This window comes from Mustelus asterias, chromosome 1, assembly GCF_964213995.1.
Source record: "Mustelus asterias chromosome 1, sMusAst1.hap1.1, whole genome shotgun sequence".
NCBI classification, from domain to species: Eukaryota; Metazoa; Chordata; class Chondrichthyes; order Carcharhiniformes; family Triakidae; genus Mustelus; species Mustelus asterias.
Genome location: NC_135801.1, coordinates 133,466,139 through 133,481,484, shown reverse-complemented (window position 1 = coordinate 133,481,484; position 15,346 = coordinate 133,466,139). Strand labels below are relative to the sequence as shown.

The 15,346-nt window shown below is 42.1% G+C and overlaps 1 protein-coding gene across 1 annotated transcript in view; it reads right to left on the bottom strand.

Moving 5' to 3' along the window:
* Positions 1–329: 329 nt before the first annotated feature.
* The window catches only part of cspg4ba (chondroitin sulfate proteoglycan 4ba), a 127,254-nt gene continuing 112,237 nt past the window's right edge, over positions 330–15,346 (bottom strand). Inside the window, exon 10 of the mRNA XM_078219345.1 lies at positions 330–13,706. Within this exon, the coding sequence (XP_078075471.1) occupies positions 11,668–13,706 (2,039 nt within the window). The 3' untranslated portion in view covers positions 330–11,667. The remainder of the gene's footprint in view (positions 13,707–15,346) is intronic.

Sequence of the window (15,346 nt, the reverse complement as noted above, 5' to 3'; positions counted from 1 at the left end):
TGTTGGTAACAGAGCTCCAGCTGAAAAGGAACAAAGAAACCATATGGACTAGTCCCATACCACACAGCACCATTTCCTGAACAGCTGACAGAGATTTGCTCTGACAGTAAACTGTATTCCAGCTTGTGCCAGCTCATGCGGCAAACCTAAAGAGGCAACACAGAGCTTACCAGAGATCTCCCCATGGAGCTGGCAAGGGAAAAATTAATCATTCATATCCAGCCTATGACGCCAAATTACTACAAAGTTAAAGTTCACTGAACAGATTTATGCAATTCCTTTATTTAAAAACATATAAAAGATATTATAAGTGGGTGTTGTTAAAAAAAAATCAGAGCATCAGATTAAACCCCTATACAGTTGCATATTAAAACACCTTCCAAACAACAAATGCCTATTATTCTGACTAAATATATTGAATGAGAACATGAAGTACAGCAAATGTGCATTCTCCTCGTAGAAAAAGCAAAAAGGTAAATAATGTTGGCTTTTATTCAAGGCTTTGTTTGACATTGACAACAGAAAAAGAATATTGTGTAGTCTACATATTAATTGGTGAGGTAATAATTCTTCAGATTAATTTCCAGCTGGTGCATTGATATAGTATTTACAAATGACACAAGTTCAATCTTATATGAACTCTGATACATGAGTGTCAATTCAAATAGCTTCACTGACCTATATGGTTGAAATGAACCAACTAAAATACCAGCAAGTCACTGACCACCATTCAGGTTAGTTTAAAGAAGTGTATCATTCACCAGAATTTCAGAAAGATAAATAAGATTATTAAATAAGATTAAAAATAATTTTAAAATATATACTGTATTCTGCATTATGTATTCAGATTACAATAGATTTAGTGTGTTGCTTTTATTAGAGGTTCAACAAATCTAATTCTGAAAACTTCAGCTATCAGATGCAGCACCTTAAGCTAATAAAGCTTCATTCTCAATCTACTGCAAGTTATATTTTGGTTTATATAATTACATATTTTGTAGCTGCCCATTTAGTGTACACTGATGAAGAGAGAGCACTAATACAGAAAGTATGAACGGATCGTTTTTCAAGAAGCGTGGATCGTGCAGCAGAGCCAAATCTGTGGATTCCAATTCCATTAATGTTCCCAAGCTTGTCCCATGGGCCAGATGTGGCCCGCAAAGCCCCTGTGCAGCCCCTGGAGCCGGTTTGGAAAAGCTGATCAAACAGGCAAGTTTCAAAGGGAGATTGTTCAGAGGGAAGCTGCACGAATCTCAGGTTGTTTCTCCCCCGTGCTTGCTGCCGATTGAGCCAATCAGCAGCGAATGTGGGAAAGAAACAATCTATGATTGGCAGCGTGCAAACACCAGCAACGGGGAATTTAGGCTCAGGGGAAATGGTGTACCAGGGAGCGGTGTGCCGGGCAGTGGACCAGGGAAATGGTGTGCCCCGTCCCCATGACAAATTCTACAAGTTTGGGCATCCCAACGCCTCCACTTCCTTGGAAGACTAAGGAAATTTGGCATGTCCGCTACGACACTCACCAATGTTTATAGATGCACCATAGAAAGCATTCTTTCTAGTTGTATCACAGCTTGGTATGGCTCCTGCTCCCACCAAGACCGCAGGAAACTATAAAGAGTTGTGAACGAAGCCCAGTCCATCATGTAAACCAGCCTCCCATCCATTGACTTCGTCTACACTTACCGCTGCCTCGGGAAAGCAACCAGCATAATCAAGGACCCCATGCACTCCAGACATACTGGGCGGGATTTTACGGTGGGGCGGTAAAATTCCAGCCACTCTCTTCCACCTTCTTCCGTCAGGAAAAAGATACAAAAATCTGAGGTCACGTATCAACCGACTCAAGAACAGTTTCTTCCCTGCTGCCATCAGACTTTTGAATGGTCCTACCATATGTTAAGCTGATCTTTCTCACCCTATTTGTAACTGCAACACTATATTCTGCACCCTATCCTTTCCTTCTCCCCTAACCATTCCATGAATGGTATGTTTTCTCTGTATACTGAGCAAGAAACAGTACCTTTCACTGTATCCCAATACATGTGACAATAATAAATCAAATCAAACCAAATCCACAGAACCCTTAGTATTGTTCTAATTACCCAACTGTTATATGATAGTTACACCATTGAAGGAGTGACCATATTGCAAATCCTTCTTCTGCTTCATGCTCATCTTGTGAGCAGTGTGTGAAGATAAAATGCCATCCAAGAGTCATTCAGCTATATGGGTCGGTCAGACTTGCACGTCATCTTCATGCCAGTGAAACTACTATAGACATATTCCTTGGGAACTGCCAAAGTAAGGCCAGTGCAACTGTCTGTAGATGTAGGTGCAGTGGTATTAGTAGATGGGCGCAGAACATCATGGTGTTGCCCATATCACTGGATATTGTTCCTTTGCTGCTCTTATTTCCAGAATATTGGGATTCAGTTCAATGGGTGTCAGTTATGCTCCAAAACTCCATACCTTAGAGGTGCTGACATTACCCAGCTCAAAGGACTGAGACTAGGGCCTTCTGGTCTGAATGGTTTAGTGTCACACTACATATCAGTGACTTACTAAATAAATAGGGGTTATGGAGAATAACTCCCAACTCTCTATAAAGTCCATAAAAGAATAATAGGTATTCTCATAAACAATCTTCCTCTCATCTCTGTTAAACTTTCTTCCCTGAATAACTTCTCTTGGCTTTATTTTAACAATACTACTTTGCATATTACTCCTGATTCCTCTCCTTACATTTCAAATGTCCTCCATTCTCCCTATTCTTGATTACATTGACATCGATGTTCATAGCTTTGTCTTCTACTTTACCTCATCGGGCTAGATTTTCACCAAGTCCGGAAAACACTTTTGAAAAGCTGACTCCGGAGACATTCCTGACTCTACTGACCTTTAACGATGGTGAATGGAACCCGGATGTGGAAATCCCACCTCCGCTTTGCCTCAGTTTTTGCGAGTGGGGGAACAGGGTGGGTTCTGCCTCAAAGAGGAAGGAAACTCAAGCTCAGCGGAGCAATTTGAACTCAGTGCAGCATTTAAATAGACACAATTTTCGCAACTCAAAGGGCCGTTCCCCACCACGTGAGAGTCATGAATTTACGAATATGCTCTTGAAGGGTGAATAAGTTCTGTTTAAGTGTCATGATTTGTCAGTATTGTTAAATCTCTTGCTCTTTAAACATGAAAAGATAAACAGGCTGAAGCTGTCAGTGAGAGTTAATAAAAACTATTTGCTACATTACTTTGATTGATAAGTGGCGGCACGGTGGCACAGTGGTTAGCACTGCTGCCTCACAGTGCCAGGGACCTGGGTTCGATTCTCGGCTTGGGTCACTGCGTGGAGTTTGCACGTTCTCCCCATGTCTGTGTGGGTTTCCTCCCACAGTCTGAAAGACATACTGGTTGACCCGAACAGGCACTGGAGTGTGGCGACTAGGGGAATTTCACCGTAACTTTATTGCAATGTTAATGTAAGCCTTACTTGTGACTAATAAATAAACTTTAACTTTTTTAACTTTAGGTCATCTGATGTAGGTTAGAAAAAAATTATCATCTGGTCATGGAGTTCTTTGTTGACATCCCCCAAGTGCTGTTATTATGTCATTACTAAGGCTTGACTGAGTTCAACAGTTACACAACTACCTTAGCAGGGCTACAAATTAATTGTTCTGAAGAAGCCATATTGGACTTAAAATGTTAACTCTCGTTCTCTCCACACAGATGTTGCCAGACTTGCAGAGTTTTTTCACCATTTTCTGCTTTTGCTCTGAGTTCACAGTTTGATTAACAGTTTAAAGAGGCTATTAAATGATTAGTTGTCAGGTCTTGATAGAGGTTTGTTTTTCTAAGAGATTAACCAGTCGATACTTAAAAGCACCGAATGGATTGCATGAATGTTTCATTTTTAGCCATCAAGCACGTAGCAGTAAGAGCTGCATTAGAATTATTTTCCATTTCCACATGGCTCCTGAGGTTACTCGCTATGGATACTGGGTGAGAGGCTATGGAGGTGGCATGGGGGAATTTGAGGAAATATGAGCTGGCAAGGTGGTATTGGGGTATATGGGGAGAAGATTAGAGGATCTAAAGGCTGATAAATTACTGGGATAATGTTCCACAGAAGCAATATGGGCCTTCTGACTAGCCTACCTCAGCATTTGTCTGTCCTCAAGACCACCCAGGATCTGCTTCCAAGGGTCAGTGGGCCTGTCTCGATCCCAATCTTGCCTCTCTGGAGTGAAAATTGGGTCTATTGGAGCCTTTAAACCAAGGGGTTTTGGGGGTGGGGTGGGGGGGAAATCTGCCAAGTTGGGAAATTTTCTAACTCGAGCTACAAACTTTGATAGTGAAAGTCCAGTCCATTCTTTTCCTACATCACAAAACATTTGAACTCGTTATTTCTTCTGAAGTCCTATTATCTATTTGGATTTTAAAACCATGTTTGGCGCCATCTAACCACTGGCCTAACTTACTTTTTTTCTTGTCCACTCTTTTTAATTTCATGGTGCCCTGAAATACAGGCCTTGGCCTTTCAGATATTAAAATGTTACTAACAGGAAGAGTGGAGTTGATTAGGAACCAAAAAAGGATCTACACATTGAATCAAAAAGCATGTCTAAGGTAATAAATGAGGAATACAAATAGAAAATATAGGAAACACTCAGCAGGTCAGGCAGTATCTATGTGGAGAGAAACAGAGTTCATGTTTCAAGTCATGATGACCCTAAATGAGTATTTTGCATCTGCCTTTACCAAGGGAGAAAATGCTGTCCATGTGCTTGATCTACATGATGAGTTAAGAATTAATAAATAGGAGATATTAGAAAGGCTGGTTCTACTTAAAGAATGCTGAGGGAAGTATGGGTGTAAATGACAGAGATGTGGACCATCATCTTCCAATATGCTTTAAATACATGGGTGCCAGAGAAATGCAGAATTGAAAATGTTACACCCATGTTTAAAAAATGCAGGATAAAACCAGCAACTACAAGCTAGTCAGTTTAACCTCAGTAGTGAAATAGCTTAAATAATCATCCATGGTCAAAATTAACAATCACTCGGACAATGTGGACTAATTAAGGAAAGGTGAATAATTAACTAATTTATTTGATGAGGTAGAGAGAATTGATCATGGTAATAGAAACATAGAAGATAGGAGCAGGAGGAGGCCATTTGGCCCTTTGAGTCTGCTCCGCCATTCATCACGATCATGGTTGATCGTCCAACTCAATAGCCTAATCCTGCTTTCTCCCCATAACCTTTGATCCCATTTGACCCAAGTGCTATATCTAGCCGCCTCTTGAATATATTCAATGTTTTGGCATCAACTACTTCCTGTGGTAATGAATTCCACAGGCTCACCACTCTTTGGGTGAAAAAAATGTCTCTCATTTCCGTCCTAAATGGTCTACCCTGAATCCTCAGAATAATATGGTTGATGTGGAGTAGATGGCCTACCAATAGGCATTTAATAAAATGCCACATAATGGGCTTGTCGGAAAAAGTAACAGTGGCAGCATGGATATGAAGCTATCGAACTAACAGGAAGCACAGTAGTGGTAAATGTTTGTTTAGATTGGAAATCTATGCATTAGAGTCCTGCAGGATTAGGGTTAGCAATGCAAGTCCATTGCTTTTCTTGGTATATGTTTGTGACTTAGACCTGGGTGTACACAATTTGCAGATGACACAAAACTGTGAATTACTGTGAACTATGGGGAGAAAAGTGAGAGACTATCAAGAGGACGTAGGTTGGTGGAATGTTGAGGGCGGGGGGGGGGGACATGGCAAATGAAATTCAATGCAGAGCAGTGTGAATTGATGTATTTTGGAAAAATGAGGAAAGGCAATAGAAGCTAAAGGATGCACATGTGAAGGGGTGCAGCTGAGAGGAAATATACACATATTATTGAATGTGACAGGGTGGTTGAAAAAATGGTTAAAAAGGCAAATGAGATCGTGAGCTTCAGTTACGTGGATAGATTAGAAAAGCTGGGATGGTTCTCCTTGGAGAACAGGGCAGCACGGTGGCACAGTGGTTAACACTGCTGCCTCACAGCATCAAGGACCCGGGTTTGATTCCAGCCTTGGGCGACTGTCTGTGTGGAGTTTGCACATTCTCTCCGTGTCTGAGTGTGTTTCTTCCAGGTGCCCTGGTTTCCTCCTTGTCCAAAGATGTGCAGGTTGGGTGGATTGGCCATACTAAATTGCCACCCAAGATGTGTAGGTAAGGGAGATTAGTGGGATAAATGTGTGGGGCTATGGGGATAGTGCAGGGGGCGGGCCTGGATAGGATGCTGTGACGGAGAGTCAATATAGACTCGTTGGACTGAATGACTGAGAATAGGAGGTTGAGTTGAGAGTTGATAGAGGTGTTCAAAATCAAGGGTAGAGAAAAATAGATAGAGGGAAATTGTTCCCATTGGCAGAGAGCCAATGAACAGCAATTTAAGGAAGTCAGCAAAAGAACTAATGGCATCATAGGAGAGATTATTTTCACGCAGCAAACGGTTAGGATCTGGAAAGCACTGCCTGAGGGTTTGGTGCAGGCAGATTCAATCATGACTTTCAAAAAGAAATTGGATAATCACCTAAAAAAAGTGCAGGGCTAGGAGGATGGGCAAGGGAGAGTGGGACTAGCTGAGTTGCTCTTGCAGAGAGTCAAAGAGTTTTGGTGAGTTCCTGCAGAGCATCTTGAAGATGGCACACACTGTTGCTCCTATGTGTTGGTGTTGGAGAGAGTGAATATTTGTGGACAGGGTGCCAATCAAGTGGGCTGCTTTGTCCTGGATGGTGTCAGGCTTCTTGTGTTGTTGGAGCTATACTCAGCCAGGCAAAATGAAAGTATTTAATCACACTCCAAACTTGTGCCTTGTAGATGGTGAACAAGCTTTGTGGAGTCAAGAAGTGAGTTATCACACTTGCCTTTGACCTGCTCTTGTAGCCACAATATTTATATGGCTAGTCCAGTTAGGTAACTTCCGGGATGTTGGTAGTGGGGACTTAAGCAATGGTAATGCCATTGAATATCAAGGGGTGATGCTTAGATCCTCTCTTGTTGGAGATGGTCATTTCTTGGCACTTGTGTGGTGGGAATGTACTTGCCATTTGTCAGCCCAAGACTGGATATTGCCCAGGTCTTGCAGCATTTGGACACGAACTGCTTCAGTATTTGAGGAGTCACGAATGGTGCTGAAGAGTGTGCAGTCATCACTTGGTGGGATTTGATCTCAGCCCCTAGAGCGTTAGCCTGGGCCTACAGATTACTAGTTCAGTTACATTACCACTGTGTCACCATCTTCCCCCATATACCATCACTCCTCCATCATCACTGGATCCAAATCCTGTTATTTGCTACTAAAGATCATTATAACAGCACAATCAGCAGATAAACTGCAGCATTTGTAGAAAGGCCACTGCAGCCTTCTCACAGCAACTTTTTAAAAAAGAAGTTTATTTATTAGTGGCACAAGTAGGCTTACATGAACACTGCAATGAAGTTACTGTGAAAATCCCCTAGTCGCCACGCTCTGGCACCTGGTCGGGTACACTGAGGGAGAATTTAGCATGACCAATGCTTCTAACCAGCACGTCTTTCAGTCTGTGGGAGGAAACCGGAGCATCCCGAGGAAACCCATGCAGACACGGGGAGAACATGCAGACTCCGCACAGGCAGTGACCCAAGCCGGGAATCGAACCCGGGTCCCTGGCACTGTGAGGCAGCAGTGCTAACCACTGTACCGCCCACTCTTGCGATGAACAATGAAAATTCTCACTGTGTCAGTGTTACCACATCCTGGGGACAAATTAAATAAAACCTTGTTACTAATCAATTTTCTTTGGCAATGTGAAATGAAGGTTACTCAATACTCATTAAATCATGTTCAAGTATTTCGGCATGTTTTTACATTGTCAAATGGAGGAATGGTCTCACATAGCCTTTGAAATTGAAAGATGACACAAGAGCATTACCAAGTAACATCTGACATGGAGTAACATAAGGAGGTATTCAAGGAGGTAGATTTTAATGAGCTTCTTTAAGGAGGAAAGGGAGGTATGGCGATAAAAAGGCTTAGGGAAGGTTTTCCAGAACTTAGGGCCTAGACAGCTGAAAGAACAGCCACTATAAGTGGATCGATTAAATTCAGGATGCTCAACAGACCAGAATCAGAGGATTGGACAAGTTTCAATACTCCATGAAAAGTATTTCTGAGTTTTAAGGAGTGGAGATGTATGTGTAACCTTTTTATAGTAAGTCAAAATTATACAGGGTTGCGTAACACTGACTAATATCCTCTGGAACCTAATGAGTCACTGGAAAATTGGCATCATTTTCTTCAGTACATATATAAGACTTCTGAAATTCACGTCGTCTCTATCACGTGACATCATAAAATCCACTCCTAATTTCTGGGGAATGAAATAGATGTAAAAAGATTGCATGCGAGCGGAAGTTTTTTTTAAACAACAGGGTCATTCACAACCACTATACAAGATCAGCACAGATAAAGGCACATCAAATAATTAGCTACAGTGTTATGTTTAATAGAATTAATTCCTGTCCAGTGTTTTGACTTATTTATATTTATCCTTGGGAAAAATGATTTGCTTTTTTCAATCTGTAACCTGAAACAAGTTCAGGAGACAAACTCCTGTCTTTTGCTAACAATCACAAAAATATCACAGAATCATAGAATCCCTACAGTACAGAAGGAGGCCATTCAGCCCATCGAGTCTGCACCAACAGCAATCCCACACTATCCCCTTAACTCCACATATTTACTCTGCTAATCCCCCTGACACTAAGGGGCAATATAGCATGGCCAATCCACCTTTGGATATGTGGGAGGAAACTGGAGCACCTGAAGGAAACACACACAGAGACGGGGAGAAGATGCAAACTCCACACAGACAGTGAGCCAAGGCCAGAATCGAACTCGGGTCCCTGGTGCTATGAGGCAGCAGTGCTAACCACTGTGCCACCATGCCGCCATTATATATCTGCAATTGATAAAGTAACAAACTGATTCTTTACCGCCGAAAGTAAATTGCCCTCATGTATTATTCATTTTTCACTGGTATATATTAATCATGTACTTAAAAATGCCACTTGCATTGCTTTAATCTGAAAGTGAAAAGTTTCATGCTGGTGCAAAAGTGGATGTTACTTTTGTTAGTGCACATTGTTAAATTGGACTAGCGAGAGTGTTGCACTGCATCTAATCTGAACTATGCTTGGACATTGGGGCTGAATTCCATGGAGGCGGGCGTATTGCTCGTCGCCTATTGCAGAATCCGGTTACTTTATAAAATGGCTGCCCTGCAGCGACAACACACAGCAGACGCCTAAAGATGCAAAAAGTGGGACTGCCTGTCCCTCAGTGGGAGGAAATCCTGACCTTGAGAGGTGCTGGACAATGAGATTGCCTGGCAGCTTTAGCAGTCCCCACAATGCCAGAACTAGGTATTGGACATTGCTGGAATCGCATGCAGGCCCAAGAAGAAGGGCAAATGATCCCAGACCAAGGTGAGTCCTGGAGAGCAAGGGATCAGGCACCCTAGGGAGGGGACAAGGGCAGCTGAGGCGGGGGAGGTGGGTTTTTGAGGCCAGGCAGGGAGGCACAAAATGCAGTATCATCTTGGGATATTTGTCACCAATAGGACACCCCCTGAAGGACACGCCATGTCCTTCCTTCCACCTTTTCACCAGATGGTTAAGAGCTCAATTGCCCATTAATGATTTTTTCAATGGAGGACAGAATACTGATTTTGGTGCCTGCTTGCCCACTATATAATGGTGTCCCAGTTGGTTGACAGTGGGCTAGCTACCTGTCATATTTTACTTGCCCCTTCCCCCACCAAAAACATGCCTGACGGGATACCGTAACGCCCAGCCCTTGGAGTATTTGATATTGCCACATAGTGACCAGAAGCACAGGAAATATTCAATTCCCATTACTGCCCATCCCTCACCTCTGTATGCACATTACAAAAATTCATTCCTTGTAAAAATGAAGGCACCAAACTTTGCTTATATTTCAATATTGCATAGTTACTACAGATGCTGCCTTGCATAATTTACAAAATGCAAGCCAACTAATGTTAAATGTTTCACTGATTCTTCAAAGTCTTCAGAATCAAGTTAACCTAGCCTTAAAATCATAATTCCTTTCATTTTCAGTTAATTATTCACATGGATCTCAGTGAATTATCAAGTGTATTTGAATTAAGCACATCTAGATTTTGAAAACAAGCCACATATAATTTCTCTGATAACAGATCCATTAAAAAGGGAAAGACTGTAAGGACCAGATTTTGTGGAGTTAGGAAGATTCCATAGAACTTTAAAAATGGTGTGGGGGGGAGAACCCATTTCCGACAGATCCAATTTTTGCTGCGGGGAGGGGATGGGACCTGACTCATATTTGAGGGAAACACAAGCTCAGCAGGGTCATTTGAACCTCGTGCAGCCTTTAAATCGACCCCCATTATGACTGTTTCAGGGCTTTCACCTACTGTGTGGAACTTGTACATTTATGCAGTAGATGAAAACTTGAAGGGTGGATAAGGTCATGATCTGGACTTTTTTTTAAATCCCCATTCTTTATACATGAAAAAAACAGGCTGAAGCTGTCAGCGAAAGTTAATAATAAACCCTCAGCTGCAGTATTTTGCTTGACAGGTCATCTGGTAATGGTTAGGAAAAAAACATCAGCACCCAGCTGTGCAGTTGCAACAGAGTTCTTTGTTGACATTTCTGCAAGTTATTATGTCATTATGAATGCTTAGCTGAGTTTCAAAAGATTAAATTATCTCAGTATGGGGTTCTGAGTTCACTTTGATGGATGGTTTAAGGAGGCTATTAAAGGATTAGCTATCTTTGATGTATGATCTAAATAGAACTTTGTTTGCTCTTGTAAGACATTAATCACTTGACCAGATTTTAAAGCCTCAAATGGGTTTCATGAGTGGGTGTTTTTCTCATCATCAAGTGTGAAAAATGAGTGTTGTATTAGAATGGTTAAAAATTCCTCGCGAAATGGTTCTTCATGTCTGCCCATTATGGGTATTAGATGACTTGAGGTCGGGTGGCATGGGTGGCTTATGAGGCGCCATGGGGTGGTGAATGATTCGGGAAATGAGGTGGTCTGAGGGGCAGAGGCTCTAACCACTTCTAAAACAAGTGGGACAAAGTCCCAGATAACTGCGATGGGCTTTCTAACCAGCTCGCTTCAGCATCGACCACCCTCATTGCCCTCCTGGATCTGTTTCAAGGTTCGGCATGCTAACATGATCCCACCCTCTCCTCCAGGAGTGAAAATTGTGTCTGAATTAAAGCAGGTCTGCCAGGTCAGGAAATTTCCCAAATGAAGCTGGGTAGCAAAATAAAAATCACCCTTAAAGTGAGGATTTCAAAGCATCATGGCAACCTGTTAAAATACTGATTTGAAAAATTGTGTTATCTACTTGCTTTTTAAAAAGTTATTCTCCGAACTTGCTTTAGCAGTGAAACTTGTAAAGATGCTGCATGGTGAGTCATTTTCAGGTTCTGAACACTTGTAAAAATGAACATTGAACTGAAATTCCGTCAGCAATTTGTCTGCTTTAATCTCTACCCAACAGGGTTCCTTGGTGGGTATAAATACATCTCTTGCTTTGTTATACCCAGTACTGATTATGCCTCAAGGTTGGATGGGTTGTGCGACAATGCTGAACCATTTCTGCATTAATCTGATTACAATTATAAAGTAGAGTTGAGGTTTCTTTTGAACTGGTGCTTGTTGTGGCTATTTGATTATGTCTTTCTATCGGTGAAGGACTGGAAGGGCTACCTGTATTAAGACGGGTGACTATGACAGCTGGGATAGTTGGGCTCCTTTCCACTGGCTGAAAGGATGGACTGTTTGATCCACCATTATTGGGGCAGTTACTAATTAGAGGCTTGTGCTTCGGTTTCTTCTTCTGTTTTATCAGAACTACAAGAACGATGATGACGATAAGCAAAAGTGCTAGAAAAGCTAAGGGTAAAATTATCTGGAGAGAGTTGGGATCCTGGAGGGGTTGAGCAAGTGGCCTTCGATTGAGTGGTTCTATTGTAGTCTGTTGTGCAAAACTTGCCAGTGTCACATCTGGGGCAAAAGCGGAAGTATTGCTTTTCTGATTCCCCCAGCGAGACTTGTTTCGCCATCGTGGCACAGTTTTAGTGGACGTTACAGTGGTCACCTCTGTTTGAGTTCCCAGTGGTAACTGTCCTGAAGTGGTCGACATACGTGAATTAAAAAGTGATGGATTTTCAGTTGATGTGATGTTTTGTACTTTGGAGCCATTAAATGGAATAATGCTGTATCGGAAGGTGCCTTCAGCTGGTTGCACATTATTTGCTGTCAACATAAAGGTGAAAGAGTCATTCAGTGAGTCCAATCCAGTCATATTGGCCTCAACCTCAAGCAGCAAAAGGCCAAGTTCGATGTCTTTCTGAGTAAATACCGTTGCAACTTCTCTGCGACCTCTGAAGGTGTGGCGTGGCATCAGAAGTCTGCCGTACGATGGAAATTGTTTCACTTCGAACTTGGGAACACTTGAGGTCTGGTTGGCCAATGCACTGGCATCCAACATAGCTGTTCCAAGTTGACAGGTAGCCCCAGTGGGGATCCTGAAGTCTTTTGCCATTTTCAGCAAAGGTCTTACTGTAATGTTAACCACCTGCTCAGAAACATTACTCTCCGAAGTCAGCACTGTGAACTCAAAGCTATCCTGCGATGTCGAGAGGCTGGTCATATGATAAGTCAAAAGTCCTTTCACAAGGTCTTCCTGCTCAAAGGAAGTCACACTTTTGTTTCCAATCATTATATGTCCAAATTGCGGAGGGCTCGTAATTTCATAACTTATCACTGTGACCTTTCCATTAGTTTCTGCAGCTAAGTGTTCATTGGTGATGGTAGAGATACTCTGTCCCTGTTGAATCTCCAGTTGACTGTTGTTTATAAGCATGATTGTAATGGGTATAACCTCCAGATTAAATAATTTATACAATGGCCGGTGTTTACCGTCAGTGACACTAAAATAAAAGACACCAGATGACGAGCTTCCATCCTGGACAAACCAAACGTTACCATTGTTGACATCAGCCTGTGTGAAATGCTTGACAGACATATTCAGGTTCTCTGCCTTTGCAACATAGCCATTATTGGGTCCACTGATAATGTTGTATTGAATTTCTTCTGGTAGATTATCTAAATCGACAACGTTTACATGGGATGAATTAAGTGCTGCAGTGTAACCCTGCACCACCTTCAAACTGGGGGCCTTGGTTCTCAGTTCTGGAGGCTGATCATTAACAGGAGTAATGGTAATGTTGAACATTTCCTGTACCACTTCACTGTCATTCAGTGACCTTGAAGCAGCTTTGCTTTTTAGGTTTAACCATGCAGCAAAGGTAAAATTATCCTTAGGACTTTCTGAGTCATCATGTAAGTAAGTTATTCCATATTTATTAACAATAAACTGAGAAAAATAGGGTTTCTGCTCAGTGATGTTACGCTCACCAACAATGATCACACCATGACTAGGCAAAGCTGTTACTTGATACCATACTTCATACAGTGAGCGTTTGGATTCTGGCAACTTGACCATTAGGTTTGAAGCATCCAGTTTAAATTTGTCAATTAGTATCTGTTCACCTTCTGCAACAACAGCACCTATTGAGGAAAACAAAAACTGCCTTAAGTTAAACAAATTATGCTAAGTTATACATTGCATTTATGTAGCACCTTTCACATCTTAAGGATATCCTAGCATGCTTCACACCATCGATAATATTTTTGAAGTAGAGTCACTATTCAGCCAATTTACACACAACAAGGTCTCATAAACTAGCAATAGATATATGTTCGTTTTTAAGTGATGTTTTTAACTGCTGTAGAAATATTGATCAGGATATTGGAAGAATCGCCCTGCTTTTCTTTGAATAGTACCGTGGAATCTTTTACATCCAACTGAGACAACAGACAGTGCCGTGGTTGAATGTCTCAACTGAAAGTTTACAATGCAGCAATTGTTCAGTTATGCATAGAGATGTCAGCTCAGGTTATGTGCTTTGGTTCTGGAATGACACTTGAGCCACAATTTATTGACTTGGGTGAGAATATTAACAATGAGTCAAATTAATGATAACCCTAAATTCAGTCAAACTCATATTTAGGAAGATAAAAATCTCAATTATTGCTTAAAGCTTGCCTAGAATTTTACTTTGGCTTGGGTGGGCGTGTGCCTGTCCTGGAAGTGTGTGAAATCACGTGAGAAGATTGGTGAGACCACATTTGGAATATTGTGTGCAGTTCTGGTCACCTCACTATAAGAAGGATGTGGAAGCGCTGGAAAGAGTGCAGAGGAGATTTACCAGGATGCTGCCTGGTTTGGAGGGTAGGTCTTATGAGGAAAGGTTGAGGGAGCTAGGGCTGTTCTCTCTGGAGCGGAGGAGGCGGAGGGGAGACTTAATACAGGTTTATAAAATGATGAAGGGGATAGATAGAGTGAACGTTCAAAGACTATTTCCTCGGATGGATGGAGCTATTACAAGGGGGCATAACTATAGGGTTCGTGGTGGGAGATATAGGAAGGATATCAGAGGTAGGTTCTTTACGCAGAGAGTGGTTGGGGTGTGGAATGGACTGCCTGCAGTGATAGTGGAGTCAGACACTTTAAGAACATTTAAGTGGTTATTGGATAGGCACATGGAGCACACCAGGATGATAGGGAGTGGGATAGCTTGATCTTGGTTTCAGATAAAGCTCGGCACAACATCGTGGGCCGAAGGGCCTGTTCTGTGCTGTTCTATGTAAGACATTGGGCACGCATCCCCCGAAGTCATTGCACATTAGCGTGATATTTTGGTCAGCGGGCACACACAAGTGTTGGAAGGACATCCACCCATAATCAAGCAGGCAATTTAGCCAATTAAGGGGCCCAACTGAAAGCACTGCACGTCTACTTTCACGGTTGACGGGTGGGCAGATTGACATGGTGGCATTTAGGTTTATGCTTATTGAAAAATTGTTAATGGGCTGGAGAGAGTCAGAAGACATTTTTATATCACAGCTTGAGGGAGGCGAACAATATGGAGCACATTAGTGCTCTGCCGTCTGGTACAATGCGGGAAGCAATTAAGTGATGCTTCTGCTGTAGAAATACTTTTCGAAAAAAGGAATTATTCACACAGAGCAGTCTTAATCCCTTTTCATTGAACATTTGGTCACTAGTTTGCACCATGAGACTGCTGCCCTCTGATCTCCTGCCTCCTGCAAGGCAATGGCAAGCCCAGTAATGGCTGCCATCTGCC